This window comes from Ranitomeya imitator, chromosome 1, assembly GCF_032444005.1.
Source record: "Ranitomeya imitator isolate aRanImi1 chromosome 1, aRanImi1.pri, whole genome shotgun sequence".
In the NCBI taxonomy this organism is placed as follows: domain Eukaryota; kingdom Metazoa; phylum Chordata; class Amphibia; order Anura; family Dendrobatidae; genus Ranitomeya; species Ranitomeya imitator.
Genome location: NC_091282.1, coordinates 1,206,352,254 through 1,206,371,411, shown reverse-complemented (window position 1 = coordinate 1,206,371,411; position 19,158 = coordinate 1,206,352,254). Strand labels below are relative to the sequence as shown.

At 41.5% G+C, this 19,158-nt stretch overlaps 1 protein-coding gene across 3 annotated transcripts in view; it reads left to right on the top strand.

The window, feature by feature from the left end:
* The first annotated feature begins 6,982 nt into the window (after window positions 1–6,982).
* The window catches only part of REEP1 (receptor accessory protein 1), a 116,169-nt gene continuing 103,993 nt past the window's right edge, over window positions 6,983–19,158 (top strand). The window contains exon 1 of one of the 3 annotated variants that reach the window (XM_069744929.1): window positions 6,983–7,428. In XM_069744929.1, coding sequence (XP_069601030.1) covers window positions 7,397–7,428 — 32 coding nt within the window. In that variant the 5' untranslated portion in view covers window positions 6,983–7,396. The remainder of the gene's footprint in view (window positions 7,429–19,158) is intronic. The other 2 variants (XM_069744928.1, XM_069744930.1) reach the window with 2 other exon arrangements.

The following is a 19,158-nucleotide window of genomic DNA, read 5'->3' as shown; positions in this document are numbered from 1 at the left end:
ATGGCTCTTGGGAAAAAGGAGAGGAAAAACTAAAGCTAAAAATAATAAGTGAAAATAGCCGGCCATGAAGGGGTTAATTCAGAGGCTGAAAAGCGTTTTACCAATTTGAGGTAATGCAGCGCTGTAGCCCTAGGTTCAAATCCCACCCAGGACAACATCTGCAAGGAGTTTGTATGTTCTTCCTGTGTTTGCGTGGGTTTCCTCTGGGTTCTCCGGTTTCCTCCCACATTCCAAAGATATACTGATAGGGAATTTAGATTGTGAGCCCCAATGGGGACAGCGATGATAATGTCTGTAGAGCGCTGCGGAATATGTTAGCGCTATATAAAAATAAAGATTATTATTATTATTATAATTTATCACCATTTCCAAGATCTCTACTTGATGTCAATGAGTAAAAACATACGTGTAAGGAGTCGAGGGAAAGACTTTGTTATAAACATGTTGAAAATATAAACAAGAATTTTCTTTTTCATTGACAGCAATCAGGGATCTTGAAAATGATCAGGAGTTAAAACACAAAGGGAACGAATCACTTGTGGGGTGTTTTAAGGCACTTTTTTTTTGTCTTGTGGTGTAATATTACATAATTGTTGTGCAAAATAAAAAAAATTGCTCTTTATTTTACCTTTATTTGTGCCTTTTTAGAGCAAATAGTCGCATGCTTCGCTAAAATGTCTCCCAAATTTTGCACATAAAATACAGGCCTGACAAAATTCACTTCAAGGACACTGGAGTACATTTGCGCCGAAATTTTGTCAGTTTTTTTTAAAAGCCGCAGTTCATAAATCAGCCTCAAACATTTGGAAAATAAAATCCACACACATAAGCGAACATAAAAAAGCAAATACATATAAAATAGACTTTTAATAATAAATAATTTAAAACAACAACTAAAATCAGGTTAAAAACATAAAAAAATTAGACAAAAGCGGAATAAAAATTTTAATGAATCTGGTTGTATGTTTAGTAGAAAGAATGTTCCTATGTTTCTATGCACATCATTGGCTACAGACATTTCTGCATCAAAAATGTTTCCCTTGGCAGGAAAAAAAGCTGTATGAAAACTCCGGATTTTTGCTTGTATTTTTTATGTGTTTTTTCCCCCTGTTCATTGGAATGGGTGAAATGCTCTGCAAAACTGCTGAAGGAATTGACATACTGAACATATGAAACTGCAAAATAACCATATGCATGAGTTTTTATAACTCACGTTCACTTTGCTGAGACATTAAATGCTGGATTTTTCGTGGCAAAAACACAGAGTGTGACCATACCCTAAATCAAGACAGCAAGTAGCGATCTGAATCTGGAATACATACAGATACTGGATCAGAAAGTTGCAGGGCTCATATAATATCTACGCCTTGTTTACATATGACTGCACAACATGACAGGTTTTAGCATGACCTTGGCAAAAGGGAAAGTTATGGATAGAGAACGAGCTGCATGTTCCAATGAACTTGAGAAGATATGTTTACCAAGACTGTGCTGGTAGATGAGTGAGCTTTGGCAAGCAACACCGAGGGGCACAGCCTCTGAGACTGAACTTGAAAAGATCCTAAAAGACATGTAAGCCCTCATTCCTATTTTTCTCATACAGGCAAAAAACAGTCTAATTTTCATCAGTGTTTGGCCCATGTGCCTTTTTACCATTAGTGATTTCTCATATTCCCTCCCCCCAAAAAAAATTACGCTTCCCTTTCAAATCACAATGTTAAAAAAGACAGAACACGGATAGTACATGGATGACATCCACGTGCTGTTGTGAGTTTTACAGACCCATATACTTGTTTGGATTATTTGGATCTGTGGTTTGGATACAAATTCGTACACATCTCCATGATTTTTTTGCATGGTCTGCAGACAGTGCATAGGGACCAATATAAAGTAGGAAAAGTGTGATGGCTATGGTTCATAAAGGGGGACAGAGTGGAGGTTGTAGGTCGTAAAGAGTGAAAGTGTGTTAAATTTCATAAGGAAGGTCAGTGTAGAGGGTATGGTTCATAAATGGGGATGGTGCGGAGGGTAGACGGCTTTAAGTTTAGAGTTCATAAGGCTGAACGATGTAGAAGTTATAGTTAATAAGGGCAGATGGTGTCGAAGTTATAGTTCATAAGGCTGGGTGGTGTGAAGGTTATGGTTCATAAGGGTAGATGGTGTGGAGGCTGTGGTTCATCAGTTCAGATTGTGGAGATTATAGTTCATAAGGCTAGACGGTGTGGAGTTTATAGTTCATAAAGCTAGACTGTGCAGAGATTGTAGTTTATAAGGGTAGACAGTGCGGAGGTTGTAGTTCATAAGGGTAGACAGTATGGAGTTTATAGATGGTGTGGAGGCTGTGGTTCATAAGTTCAGATTGTGGAGATTATAGTTCATAAGGCTAGACAGTGTGGAGATTATAGTTCATAAAGCTAGACTGTGCAGAGATTGTAGTTTATAAGGGTAGACAGTGTGGAGGTTGTAGTTCATAAGGGTAGACGGTATGGCGTTTATAGAATTAAATACTAATGCAAATAATAATAAATGGTCATGTGTTTTGGAAATACTTATTACCTATAAATGAGATACACGACCTGAAATTTACAAAGACAATATTAAGTTGAGTCTATTGAGTACAAAATATTATAAAAACTTCAAGGGGAAGACTATTACACAATTAAATATTAAAAACATACAGACACATGATGAGAGAAGTAAGTATGATTGGTAAAAAACAACAACATATCTTTGTATTACGCATATAAAACAAATCGCTATAGTGTACATAAATAGTACAAATATTAAAAAGTTATCCATTATAATACCAAATGATAAAAATACTGCAATATAATCAATGGAAAAAAGTGCACATTTATGAAGACATCGGTCAATTCCTTAAAGGATGTAGTTTAGTATGTAAGTGCTAAAAAAATTGCAGCAAGAGAAAATTATACTTAAATAGATAAATGACCCTAAGGCTACAATATAACATCCATTTGCAAAGTGCATATAACAAAAAAAACCTCACGTGGTACAGATATATGTATTAAACCATATGGAAGGAAGCACAAGAAAAGGACATTATGTCTTGCATTTGCAAATCATAGCAAAGTACTGACTTTACACCATGAACCCAAACCCAAGTTTGGAGTTTATAATTTATCAGGCTGGGCAATGTAAGGTTATAGTTCATAAGGGTAGACGATGTGGAAGTTATAGATCTTAAGGGTAGATGGTGTGGAAGTTATAGTTCATAAGATTGGAAAGTGTGGAGGTTACAGTTCATAAGGCTGGATGTAGTGGAGGTTACAGTTCATAGGGGCAGACGGTGAGGAGGTTATAGTTCATAAGGGTAGATGGTGTGAAGGTTATAGTTCATAAGAGTGGAAAGCGTGGAGGTTACAGTTCATAAGGCTGGATGTTGTGGAGGTTACTGTTCATAGGGGCAGACGCTGTGGAGGTTATAGTTCATAAGGCTGGATGTTGTTGAGGTTATAGTTCATAAGGGTAGATGGTGTGGAGGTTATAGTTCATAAGGGCAGACAGTGCCAATCATCGAAATCTTTGACTGCACAACATGTATCAAAATTGACATATGGTCAAAGTTGCCATGTAGCTTAAGCCTGAGTTAAATTTTCCTGAATCTCCTCCACAGGGGAAATAAAGGATTACACAGTTCACAGTAAAATCAGCAGGCTGTCCCTGTAATACATAGACATAATGTGTCAGATAGAGAAAGAGACAGACATTTTTTTCAGCGGCTCTCCATTTTGACTAAATAATAGAGGTCATAGGGCAGGAAGATCCAGGACAAGTGCGGTGAGCCAAGGTCAGACACCATCCTCTCCTCAATCACGGCAGAGAAAATCTGGCCTTTTTAATTCATTTACCCTGCAACATAAAATGTCAGGCGAAGGTAAAGTGACCCAATAAATATTGGCTTATAGGGCTCGTTCTCATCTGCATTTAAAACGGACAAGGGCAATCCGATAAAAAATCGGATTGCACTCTGACTAATGTTAGTCAGTGATTCTCTGTTCATATGCAATTTTTTTCTCAGCTCACATCTGACCGAGACAAAAATCGCAGCATTCTGCGAGTGGCCGCGTATATCGGGCAAGACTTGGCAAAGCAAGTCAGTGGGTGCGAGAAAAAAATTGCACAGCACATGGACCATGCATGTGCTGTCTGATTTTTTAAGCACTCATCTCCTAGAAAACGCCACATTTCATCAGCTGAGTACAGTAAATTCACAGCGTGACCCGTCAGAATAGTATATATAGAATAGATATATAGAATATAATACATATATATTGTGGCAGATCAGCTCACTTGGATGTAGTAAATGGAACAGTGCGCCAGTAAGGGTGCACTTGGTTTATTTAGTACAGCATAAACCAAGGTTTTAAGCACAAAAAAACGGCCCTCTGGGCAAAAACAGCAAAAGAAACAAAATGGTAGCACTTTAGGTACCCGAGATCTTGGTGCCGAGTTCTCCATCTGCGCATGCGCCGCCCCATGGCGGCCATTTTCCCGGAGTCCACCGCACAGGAAACCATGGAACTGCGGAGGGCTCTGGCCTTTCACAAAATGTCGGCCAAGCCCTCGAGACACCGCTCACAGCTTTCTACTTAGCCCTTACTGTCTATTGAAATGGGGGACCCAAAAAATGTTGATGTGGGGTCCCCCCCTGTAATTAATAACCAGGAAAGGCTAGGCAGACAGAGAGTAAACTACACACACTCTGCACTGATTATACTGTATGTCTCAATGACATTCTATCTATCTATAAGAAAGAAAAAACAAAAGCAGCACTAGTATATACTGTTCGGGTGCCAAACCCATAGGTAGCCACCAAACCTTCAATATATTTCCAGAGATCAATGAGAGTGAAAAAAAATTCTGTTTAATGGCCAATCATAGCAACATTTAGGTCCACTAGTGAGAAACTTTCTCAAGGCTTGAGAACGGTTCTCACTAACGAACCAAAACATGGAAATCTCTGGAAACATCTATCTATATCTGCATGTTGGATTGTTTTTATCAGCTAGGAAACTAGCTTGAAATGACATAGAGAAATCCCATGTGTAAAAGCGGATGTTAAAAACGCGTGTCATACGGATTTCATACGGATACTAGGGGTGAGAAAAATCGCATTATACTCGCATGACACTCGTCTGACTTTTCAGGAACAACATCGGACCGATTTTATAAACGCAGATGAGTGTGAGCCAATGAGGAGAGCCTGTCTGCAAAGAAATCTCTACTGAATAAAGGCAGGTTTGGATTTTTCTATTTGGAAGAAATTGATGTAAAAACAATTGTATAGTGATAGATAGATAGATAGATAGATAGATAGATAGATAATTGTGTCACGGGTGTGTCAGAGGCTGCAGACAGTCGCACTGCATCTAGCTGCAGAAGGTCTTTGCATTTGGCCTTGCAGACACCTTCTTAACCATTCTGACACTTTGACCCAGTGGCAAACTTTCTCCGGCTCTAATTGACACACCTGGACCTGGGTGTTTATAGACTCTCAGCCTGCTGCTGGCAGTTGCTGGTGATATTTCCATTTTCCCCTGTTGAGGTTTGGAGCTATAGCAGTTGACTATTTTCATCCTTGGTGTTGCTGGAGGACACCTGTGTTACATCTCTGAGTCTACTCAAGATGTGTTCCCCGTGTTTGTCTATCCCAGTTGTATTTAGTGGTAGTGGGAATTTACTAGTTCTCACCCTGTCATTCCCTAAGTAGGGCTTATCACCAGAGTCAGGCAGGGATTAGGTTCCTGCTCGGCGATATGTGCAGAACCTATATAGGGACGTTTAGGGCAGACATGGTGACTTTAGATCTGCCTAGGGGTCTCCACTCCCCCTTCCCTAGTGTTGGGCTTCCTTTTCATCATGCCTTTCTGCTGTAATTAGTCTTTCATACACTGTATGTGACAAATACATAATAGATAGATGATAAATAGATAGATAGATAGATAATAGATAGATAGATAGATGATAGATAGATAGATAGATAGATAGATAGATAGATAGATAGATAGATAGATAGATAGATAGATGATAGATAATAGATAAATGGATAGATAATAGATCATAGATAATATATAGATGATAGATAGATAATAGATAGATGATAGATAATAGATAGATGATTGATAGATAATAGATGATAGAGAATATATAGATGATAGTTAATATACAGATGATAGATAGATAGATGATAGATAGATAATAGATAGATAGATAATAGATAGATGATAGATAGATAGATAGATAGATAGATAGATAGATAGATGATAGATAATAGATAGATAATAGATAGATAGATAATAGATAGATAGATAGATTATAGATGATAGATAGATAATAGATAGATAGATGATAGATAGATGATAGATAGATAGATGATAGATAATAGATAGATAGATAGATAGATAGATAATAGATAGATAGATAGATAATAGATAGATTATTATTATTATTATTTATTATTATTATAGCGCCATTTATTCTATGGCGCTTTACATGTGAGGAGGGGTATACATAATAAAAACAAGTACAATAATCTTGAACAATACAAGTCACAACTGGTACAGGAGGAGAGAGGATAGATAGATGATAGATAGTTACTGAGAAATCGGCTTTTCAATTAATCTGTTTTGTTTCCAGTGTCCGTACATCTGTAGTTTTGCATCTGCACTTTATTTTGGATTTATGCTGCTTTATTTGGTAGACAGTAGATAGCTGTGAGATAAATATCTTATGTATATAGATATATCGACACTAGATGAATAGATGGATAACACATAGATTGATGTGAGATAAAATATGCACTAGTCTGTATTTTTTTCTACCTGTTTATCAATTTTTTTTTGTATCAATGACCTGACCATGACCTCAATGCACCATTGACAAGCGTCCCATGACCAATCAGCTGCTGCAGAACCTCTTGGAGAATCACCTCCTTCCAGTAAATGTCATTCTCCAGCCCAGACAATAGGCTGCCAGCCACCACCCAGTACAGTAGCAGTGTAAACCCAGGACATGGGCTCCTGAGCAGTGGCAGGTTGGAGGGGGGTGAAGCATGAAGCTTGCTGTGTATCTCCCCACCCCTATCCTTCACTCCTCCTTCCAGAATATGATCGCTGAAGGAGCCGAGCAGCTGCTTATGGATTGCTAGACCCTCTCCCAGCCTGGGCTGTGCAAGCATTTCTATGTAGCCTGGAGAGGAGGACCTGGCCCTGGCAGCAGCAGCAGCAGCACATCCTCAGCCAGTGCCCACAGCTGGATTCTGGAGCCTGTGCAGCAGCCTCATGGCTCAGAGCTGCATGTAAGAGAACAGACCCTGCAGGAGGCAGCTGACCAGGACCCCCAGCCCAGGACCCCCAGCCCAGGACCCCCAGCCATGGTGTCATGGATCATATCCAGGCTGGTAGTGTGAGTATACCCTCAATGTGACACCAGCCTGTCCAGGGACCTGTCACACACTAAATATAGCTGCTGTCTCTCCCATGTGCTGCCCCTAGGAGATCATACATGAGCACACAATGGTGGCTGTCAGCTGTGTCACCACGTACAATCACATGTGGACTGTTTTTTGTTTTTTTTTGCATTGCACCTATTTCTTTCTTCTATCAAATAACAATGTGTTTTTTTTCCCTTTAAACCGAATTTCTATTGACACCAGCAGATGGCTCTGTAGTAAAATTCCAGGTTTATTGTTATATATGTTGCATTATTTTTTTGTATTATTGTTGTCACCCGGCTGGTTACAGAGTATATATACTGGAATGCCCGAGAATGGAGGCAGATTGGGGGTCCCCTGGGTGGGAGGAGAGGGGTCAGCGGTGATTTAATTATTCATTGCACATCTGTGATGGAACAGCACTGTGACAGAAGGGAAAATCTAATGTTATATGGAGGCCATGGTAAGAGGGCTGGGAAGGAGGGGAAATGTTGGGGGGTCTCCCATCATATGTGGGAATACCAGTGGGTTCTGGTCCAGAGGCCCGGCCTTTCTTTGTTCACATGAGGTGTATCCGTATCATGTGTGTGGCCTCCCTTTCTGTGATTGTGTTGGATTTTTGCTTTTGCACATGTATTTATTGTCTTGTATTTACGTATTGATAGAAAACACGCATTCCTCCTAGAAAATAAATAAATGTATGGAGTGAGGTGCATACGAGAGCCTGCCTGTGCGCCATTTGGTGTGAATATCTCCAGGGCATGGATCACACGTCCATTCGTTTTGTTCCATTAGATTTCCATTACTTTTTGGCCATCGGGATAGACTGGCATAAAGCAATATACACCTATTAAAAATGTAAACCTGATGGCCCCATATATCATAAGTGAATGGATGGAAAAAAAATAATTGATTGTGATATGATGATGGATTTGTTATAGATCGTGTATATATAGAAGCCATTACGCCAGTAGGTTCAAAGTGATATCTACTGCGGAGCTGACCTCTCCTCTGCCAGGTGCGGAGGCCGACTGCCGCCATTAACAGTGGGCCGCACAAGTGCTGGTCTAATCTTTTAACGTGAATGTGTCATCAGAAAATGGTCAATGGATTAAAGGGAATTTGTCAGCAGGATTGTGTTCAGTAACCTACAGACAAAATCAGGTCAGTGCTGTTATACTGATTAAAATGATACCTTGGTTGATGAAATCCGTCTTGTGGTTGTTGTTTAATCTGTATTTGATGTTTTCAACTAATGAGATTCTTGTGCTTCTGGGCGGCCTGTGAGTGGACCTGTGAGCGGACCTGTGGGCAGACCTGTGGGTGTGACTGGGTGGGCCTATGGGCGGGACTGTGGGTGTGACTGTGGGTGGGTGTGACTGGGTGGGCCTATGGGCGGGACTGTGGGTGTGATTGTGGGTGGGTGTGACTGGGTGGGGCTTTATGTGGTGCTCTGCTTACACACTCATCTGTATGGGCTTATAATAGGTCACTGATCTGTCACTAACTTTCCCCCTATTTTACATACTGTATATCTTATTGTTTTGAAGAAGAAAAAAAATCTCCACCAAGATGGCGCCAGTAGCATCTATCGGTGATCTGACTTATGGTACTGTGCATGCACAGCCGGCGCCATTTTGAGGAAGAATTTTTTTGTTTATCAACAAATTTATATCACTAAATAAAATTAATATATGAATATAACAGTATGTAGAATAGGGGGCAGGTCAGTGAGGGATCAGCGTCCTGTCATAAACCATACACATGAATATGTCAGCAGAGCACCACATGAAGCCCCGCTCACAGCCCACCCCAAAGCACGAGAATCTCATTAACTTGAAAACTGCAAATACAGATTAAACAACAACCACAAGACGGATTTCATCACAAGGTATCATTGTTATCAGTATAACGGCGCCGACCTGACACTGTGTGTAGGTTACTGTGCACAGTCCTGCTGACAGGTTCCCTTTAAATGAAATTTTTTATGTTAAATGTATTTTTTTTCATTCTTAATGTTTTTTTTTTTCTAAATTTTCTATAGGAATATTATTGTTATTATTGTTATTAATATTTAACAACCTTCGGCATAACAATATCTATGTTTAAAAAATACAACAAAAAAAAACCATGAATTTTCAAACTAGCCACTAGGTCTTATACTAGATTCATACTTCCTTGTTATGATCTGGTGATTAAGGAGCGACATGCGACTAGCTCTGAGCAGGTGGCAACTATACTCTGCCTAGGCATCTCGTCACAGCCTAAGAGCTAACTACCCCTAAAGATAGAAGCAGGAAAACTATCTTGCCTCAGAGAAAATCCCCAAAGGATAGATTAGCCCCCCACAAGTAATGACTGTAAGAGGAGAAGGAAATAACATACGTAGTATGAAACAAGATTTAGCACAGGAGGCCTCTTCTAGCTAGATAGAAATAGTACAGAACAGAATGCTGTGCGGTCAGTAATAAAAACTAGAAAAAGTCCACCGCAGAGAAATGCAAAAATCTCCACACCTGACTAAAGGTGTGGAGGGCAAACTCTGCTGCCCAGAGCTTCCAGCTTAACTGAATAGATCCATACTGAAAAGCTGGACAAATAAACAAAAACAAAGAAAGTGCTGAACAACAAAGTCCACAACAAGAGAACCGCAAAAGGACAAGCAAGGACTTAGCTTTGATGAACTGGTCAGAGTGTCAGGAAAGTCCTAAGAGCAATGACTCCAGGCAGGAACAATAGACAGCTGGCATTGAATGAGGGATAAGGCCAGACTAATATAGCCGAGCCAGAAAGACGATCAGTGAAAACAGCTGCTGAAGCTAAATCCAAGAAGCAGCCATACCACTCAAAACCACAGGAGGGAGCCAAAGAGCAGAACTCACAAAAATGCTACTTACAACCACCGGAGGGAGCCCAAGAGCGGAATTCACAACACTTCCTGATCGTTACAGTAGGCTTTTCAGAGGACTCATTAACATCACAGGCAGGACTACAATGACTGATAACACCTCTATATACAATAGGTAACACAGGATCCACCATTCACAATAGGTGATGTCACAGCTCACCTCCTCCTCCTGCACAATGACTGATAGCACCTCTATATACAATAGGTAACACAGGATCCACCATTCACAATAGGTGATATCACAGCTCACCTCCTCCTCCTGTACAATGACTGATAGCACCTCTATATACAGTAGATAACACAGGATCCACCATGCACAATAGGTGATGTCACAGCTCACCTCCTCCTCCTGTACAATGACTGATAACACCTCTATATACAGTAGATAACACAGGATCCACCATTCACAATAGTTGATGTCACAGCTCACCTCCTCCTCCTGTACAATGACTGATAACACCTCTATATACAGTAGATAACCACCATTCACAATAGGTGATGTCACAGCTCACCTCCTCCTCCTCCTGCACAATGATTGATAGCACCTCTATATACAATAGGTAACACAGGATCAACCATTCACAATAGGTGATGTCACAGTTCACCTCCTCCTCCTTCTGTACAATGACTGATAACACCTCTATATACAGTAGATAACACAGGATCCACCATTCACAATAGGTTATGCCACAGCTCACCACCTCCTCCTGTACAATGACTGATAACACCTCTATATACAGGAGATACCACAGGATGCACCATTCACAATAGGTGATGTCACAGCTCACCTCCTCCTCCTGTACAATGTCTAATAACACCTCTATATCAGGAGATAACACTGGATCCACCATTCACAATAGGTGATGTCACAGCTCACCTCCTCCTCCTGTACAATGTCTGATAACACCTCTATATACAGGAGATACCACAGGATGCACCATTCACAATAGGTGATGTCACAGCTCACCTCCTCCTCCTGTACAATGTCTAATAACACCTCTATATACAGTAGATAACACAGGATCCACCATTCACAATAGGTTATGCCACAGCTCACCACCTCCTCCTGTACAATGACTGATAACACCTCTATATACAGGAGATACCACAGGATGCACCATTCACAATAGGTGATGTCACAGCTCACCTCCTCCTCCTGTACAATGTCTAATAACACCTCTATATACAGTAGATAACACAGGATCCACCATTCTCAATAGGTGATGTCACAGCTCACCTCCTCCTCCTGTACAATGTCTGATAACACCTCTATATACAGTAGATAACACAGGATCCACCATTCTCAATAGGTGATGTCACAGCTCACCTCCTCCTCCTGTACAATGACTGATAACACCTCTATATACACTCTATATACAGTATATAACACAGGATCCACCATTCACAATAGGTGATGTCACAGCTCACCTCCTCCTCCTGTACAATGACTGATAACACCTCTATATACAGTAGATAACACAAGATCCACCATTCACAATAGGTGATGTCACAGCTCACCTCCTCCTCCTCCTGTACAATGACTGATAACACCTCTATATACAGTAGATAACACAGGATCCACCATTCTCAATAGGTGATGTCACAGCTCACCTTCTCCTGTACAATAACTGATAACACCTCTATATACAGTAGATAACACAAGATCCACCATTCACAATAGGTTATATCACAGCTCACCTCCTCCTCCTGTACAATGTCTGATAACACCTCTATATACAGTAGATAACACAGGATCCACCATTCTCAATAGGTGATGTCACAGCTCACCTCCTCCTCCTGTACAGTGACTGATAACACCTCTATATACAGTAGATAACACCGGATCCACCATTCACAATAGGTGATGTCACAGCTCACCTCCTCCTCTTGTACAATGACTCATAACACCTCTATATACAGTAAATAACATAGGATCCACCATTCACAATAGGTGATATCACAGCTCACCTTCTCCTCCTGTACAATGACTGATAACACCTCTATATACAGTAAATAACATAGGATCACAATAGGTGATGTCACAGCTCGCTTGGTTTCTGATTAATGATGCTCCAGATTTTTTCCGTGCTTTACATTCGACCCATTATTATATTTTTGTCACCATATGAACAGTGATTTGCAACACGTTCCCACTTTTAGGTTTCATGCTTGGAATATGGGCTTGGCTTTGTAGAAATGTAAAAGGCAGTAGAAAAGGGTTTTTTTGGACTTTAATATTAAAGGCCTGCCTCTGCTTGGGATAGGTCACCACTGTCAGATTGGTTGGGGTCTGACTTCTGGGTTTTTTATCTAGATGAAGGTAGCGCTCCTTACATTGTGCAGTGGCTGACATGGTACTGCAAGCTGTCTCCCATACGGAGCTGTGCCACTTGTATGCGCTGCCCCACAATTTTGGCTTCCCCAAGCACGCTGGTGCAGTATGCAGACACCCTAAATGAGCACGATGTAATGCCTAACTTCTCCAGGGGTGGTGCTGCAAGGAAAAAAAATTCTTCTTCCCATTTTGATAATCGCTGTCGGTCCAAACTAGGGAAAACCCATTGATCATTTTATTGACTTGTATAACAAAAAAGGGATTTCTAAAGCAGAAACCCCCTTTAATGTATTCCAGATGTTCCTTTATCATTGCAAAATGATCCTATCAAGTAATAACTGTCGAAGGTACTCCGGCCTCCTACATCTCCAGGCCACAGACATCTGCTTGGAATGGCCATTGGGTATTTCACGCCTGACTAATTATACAATAAAAGGATCACTTTACAGTGCAGCTGGCTCTGATCTTGATGGATATTTTAGGGTTAAACTTTTTTTAGGCTTAGCAATGAGTGACTGGGGCATTGCTGTTCCCCTGCCAAAGCTTGTAGAGCTGTCAGTCCCCGACTGCTGTCGATCCATATGCAGTTAGAGGGAACCTGTCACCTGAATTTGGCGGGACAAGTTTGTGGTCATATGGGCGGGGTTTTCGGGTGTTTGATTCACCCTTTCCTTACCCGCTGGCTGCATGCTGGCCGCAATATTGGGTTGAAGTTCATGCTGTGTCCTCCGAAGTACACGCCTGCGCAAGGCAATCTTGCGCCTTGCGCAGGTGTGTACTTCGGAGGACACAGCATGAACTTGAACCCAATATTGCGGCCAGCATGCAGCCAGCGGGTAAGGAAAGGGTGAATCAAACACCCGAAAACCCCGCCCATATGACCGCAAACCTGTCCCGCCAAATTCAGGTGACAGGTTCCCTTTAACATCCGATATGCAACGTGTGATGGCGCGATATACAGAATATATATAAACATATTTATCTCTGCTGAACCTGAGGCTATCAGTTATGTCTCGTTTTCATATAAGGGAAAAAAAAGGAAACTATGTAATTAAGGATGGCACTATGTATAACAGAAACACACACTAAATACTAAGAGACAACTCTATATATAACATGAGCATACACTAAATACTACGGGACGGCTCTATATATCGCAAGAAAGTACACTATATACCAAGGGACCGCACTATATATAACAAGAAAGTACACTATGTACTATGGGATGGCACTATATATAGCAAGAAAGTACACTATATACTGTGGGATGGCACTATATAACAAAAAAGTACACTATATACTAAGGGATGACACTATATTTAACAAGAAAGTACACTATGTACTATGGGATGGCACTATATATAACAAGAAAGTACATTATATACTAAGGGATGGCGCTATATGTAACAATAAAGTTCGCTATATACTGTGGAATGGCACTATATAACAAAAATGTACACTACTAAGGGATGACACTACATATAACAAAAAAGGACACTATATACTACGAGATGGCACTATATATAACAAGAGAGTACACTATATACTAAGGAATGGCACTATATATAAAAAGAAAGTGCACTATAAGGGATGGCACTATATATAACAAGAAAGCACACTATATACCAAGGGACGGCACTATATAAAACAAGAACGTACACTATATACTAAGGTATGGCGCTATACATAGCAAGAAAGTACACTATATACTATGGGATGGCACTATGTATAACAAAAAGTATACTACATACTATGGGATTGCACTATATTAAACAAAAAAGTACACTGTATACTACTGCAGTGTTCCCCAACTCCTGTCCTCGAGAGCCACCAACAGGTCATGTTTTCAGGATTTCCTTAGTATTGCACAGGTTATTGAATGATTGCCTGTCCAGGTGATGTAATTATCACCTGTGCAATACTAAGGAAATCCTGAAAACATGACCTGTTGGTGGCTCTTGAGGACTGGAGTTGGGGAACACTGCACTACGGGATGTGTTGTGAATTCCGCTCTTGGGCTCCCTCCGGTGGTTGTAAGTGGCACTTTTGTGAGTTCTGCTCTTGGGCTCCTTCTTGTGGTTTCTAGTGGTATGGCTGCTCCTTGGAGTTAGCTGTCATCAGCTGCCTCCACTTATCGTCTCTTCTGCTCTGCTATTTAGGTCTGGCTCTTCAGCCAGTGCCACTTGTAAATGGTTCCTGGTTGGATTCACATCTCTTTGGAGTTCCCTGTTATCCTGACCAGTTCAGCAAAGCTAAGTTTTTGCTTGCTCTTTTCTGTCCATAGATTGTGGACTTATCCATTCTGTGCTTTCTATGTTTGTCCAGCTTATCAGTGTGAATTTATTCTGTCTTGCTGGAAGCTCTGGGAGGCAGATTTGCCCTCCACACCTTTAGTCAGGTGTGGAGATTTTTTGTAAACTCTGCGTGGATTTTTGTAGTGTTTTATACTGACCGCACAGTATTCCATCCTGTCCTATCTATTTAGCTAGACTGGCCTCCTGTGCTCATCCTGGTTTCATTCTGTGTATGTCTTTTTCCTCTCCACTCACAGTCATTATTTGTGGGGGGCTAATCTATCCTTTGGGGATTTTCTCTGAGGCAAGATAGCTTTCCTGCTTCTTTCTTTAGGGGTAGTTAGCTCTTAGGCTGTGACGAGATGCCTAGGGAGAGTTAGGAGCATTCCACGGCTACTTCTAGTGTTGTGTTGAGCTTAGGGACTGCGGTCAGTACAGTTACCACTTCTTTCAGAGCTCTATCCATGTTGCTCCTAGACCACCGTATCATAACAGTGATGACACTATATATAGCAAGCAAGTGCACTATATACTAAGGGATGGCACTATATAAAACAATAAATTACACTATATATTATGTGATGGCACTATATACAACAAGAAAGTTTACTAATATTTTTTTATATGTAAAATCAGCATCATTATTTCACTTCTTAAATGTGTACACAATGGAGGGGATAATCAATAACTGTCTAAAAGCCAAACTGGCTTAGTTATCTATAGCAACCAAAGTTCAACTTTCACTTCTCAATACTAATTGTAACAAAATATTCACAATAAACAGTTCAATGTCCTGATTTTGTGGTTTCGTTGAACTTATAAAGATTTTTTTTGTTGCCTGCACTGTATATAATAAGGGACGGCACTATATATAACAAGAAAGTACACTATATACTAATAGATGGCACTATATATAACAAGAAAGTACCGTATATACTACAGGATAGCACTACATATAATAAGAAAGAACACGTTATACTAATGGACGCCACGATATATAACAATAAAGTACGCTATGTACAAAGAAACAGCTCTATATATAACAAGAAAGTACACTATATACTAAGGGACAGCACTGTATATAACAAGAAAGTACTCTATATAATACAGGATGGCACTATATATAACAAAAAAGTATACTATACTAAGGGACAGTGCTATATATAACAAAAAAGTACACTATATACTACGGGACTGTACTATACATAATAAGTCTACATTCCTTTATCTGTGGGAAGTGTCAGTGTACTGCCTGATTTTTTTTTTTTTCCTCGGGGAGCACACAGACCCATTGAGTAGGTCCTCAGAATCGGATCAGAAATAGATATGCTCTGAGTCTTCTATGAGTCCGTCTGATATTTCACACGAACGTGAGTACGTGGTTAAGGGATTTTATAAATAACAGAATTCCTCCAAGTTACGCAGTATAAAGAATAAATGCTTACATCCAGTGACTGCTGACGTCTCGTCTGATTGGAGTCGTTTTCTGTCATTTATTTTCCATCTGGTCAGACCTTCACGCCGACATCTCCGAGTTACGACTTTTAACATTAAACACCGCAACCCTGACAATAATAGGGTCACATACGGTATATTGTATGTACACATTTGTCTCCCAAATAAAAATCTTCCGCACTCCAAATATGTTCCCCACCATTAATATGCTATTATCCACACACAATTCAAAACTTAAACTGATAAGCCAGAGCTGTGCCTCCATTAACTATAATCTCTGCACACAATAAATATAAACAGACTCTGTGACTCTCCCCAATTCATGTGAAGGCCGTGTGCACACATTGCGTTTCTGTTACTTTTGTTCTGCACGGATTTGTTGTTGAATATATGCAACGTTTTACATTACAAGCAAAGTGAATGAGATCCCTGATGTCTCCTGCACACGCTGCTTATTTTTTCTCTGCAGATTTGCAGCAGATTTAAATCTGCATAATGTCAATTCTTACAGCGTATTTCACCCATACTAATGAGTGGGGATAAATATGCAAGAAAAACACATGTAAAAAACACATCAAAACAACGTATTTTACTCACTATTTTTCCTGCCAATGCATCAGGATTTGCTGCAGAATTTTCTGCTGCAAATCCTGAACATGTGCACATAGCCTTAGTCCCTGGCCTGTGTCTCCCGCCCACACACACACATTCATTATAAGTACCTAATAGTGTCATAATAAATTATAGAGGGTGGGAGAAATCATTATCAGGGTCTTATAATAAAAGGGGGGAGATGATGCTATCAGGTAATAATCAGGCTTCAACTAATAATGTCCACATCCTGGGTCAATTTTTTGGATAATGTCTCCCAACCTGGCCTCCTTCTTGAAATAATGTCCCCCTTTCTGGTATAATGTGCCCCATCCTTGTGTCCTTCCTAGGATAATGTGACCAATCCTGGGGTAATCAACCACATACTGGTCTCCTTCCTAAGATAACGTACCCCGTCCTTGCTTCCTTCCTATCATTATATTAGCAATCCTGGGTTAATGTACCCCATCTCGGTCCCCTTTCTGGGGTAATGTGCCCCATCCTTGTCTCCTTCCGAGGATAATGTGCCCCATACTGGTCCCCTTCCTGGAATAATGTGCCCCATACTGGCCCCCTTCCTGGGATAATGTGCCCCATACTGGTCCCCTTCCTGGGATAATGTGCCCCATGCTGGTCCCCTTCCTGGGATAATGTGCCTCATACTGGTCCCCTTCCTGGGATAATATGCCCCATACTGGTCCCCTTCCTGGGATAATGTGCCCCATACTGGTCCCCTTCCTGGGATAATGTGCCCCATGCTGGTCCCCTTCCTGGGATAATGTGCCTCATACTGGTACCCTTCCTGGGATAATATGCCCCATACTGGTCCCCTTCCTGGGATAATGTGCCCCATACTGGTCCCCTTCCTGGGATAATGTGCCCCATACTGGTCCCCTTCCTGGGATAATGTGCCTCATAGTGGTCCCCTTCCTGGGATAATGTGCCCCATACTAGTCCCCTTCCTGGGATAATGTGCCTCATGCTAGTCCCCTTCCTGGGATAATGTGCCCCATACTGGTCCCCTTCCTGGGATAATGTGCCCCATACTGGTCCCCTTCCTGGGATAATGTGCCCCATACTAGTCCCCTTCCTGGGATAATGTGCCTCATACTGGTCCCCTTCCTGGGATAATTTGCCTCATACTGGTCCCCTTCCTGGGATAATGTGCCTCATACTAGTCCCCTTCCTGGGATAATGTGCCCCATACTGGTCCCCTTCCTGGGATAATGTGCCCCATACTAGTCCCCTTCCTGGGATAATGTGCCTCATACTGGTCCCCTTCCTGGGATAATGTGCCTCATACTGGTCCCCTTCCTGGGATAATGTGCCTCATACTAGTCCCCTTCCTGGGATAATGTGCCTCATACTGGTCACCTTCCTGGGATAATGTGCCCCATACTGGTCCCCTTCTCTGGATAATGTGCCTCATACTAGTCCCCTTCCTGGGATAATGTGCCCCATACTGGTCCCCTTCCTGGGATAATGTGCCCCATACTAGTCCCCTTCCTGGGATAATGTGCCTCATACTGGTCCCCTTCCTGGGATAATGTGCCTCATACTGGTCCCCTTCCTGGGATAATGTGCCCCATACTGGTCCCCTTCCTGGGATAATGTGCCCCATACTAGTCCCCTTCCTGGGATAATGTGCCTCATACTAGTCCCCTTCCTGGGATAATGTGCCTCATACTGGTCCCCTTCCTGGGATAATGTGCCCCATACTATTCCCCTTCCTGGGATAATGTGCCTCATACTGGTCCCCTTCCTGGGATAATGTGCCTCATACTGGTCCCCTTCCTGGGATAATGTGCCTCATACTAGTCCCCTTCCTGGGATAATGTGCCCCATACTGGTCCCCTTCCTGGGATAATGTGCCCCATACTAGTCCCCTTCCTGGGATAATGTGCCTCATACTGGTCCCCTTCCTGGGATAATGTGCCTCATACTGGTCCCCTTCCTGGGATAATGTGCCCCATACTGGTCCCCTTCCTGGGATAATGTGCCCCATACTAGTCCCCTTCCTGGGATAATGTGCCTCATACTAGTCCCCTTCCTGGGATAATGTGCCTCATACTGGTCCCCTTCCTGGGATAATGTGCCCCATACTATTCCCCTTCCTGGG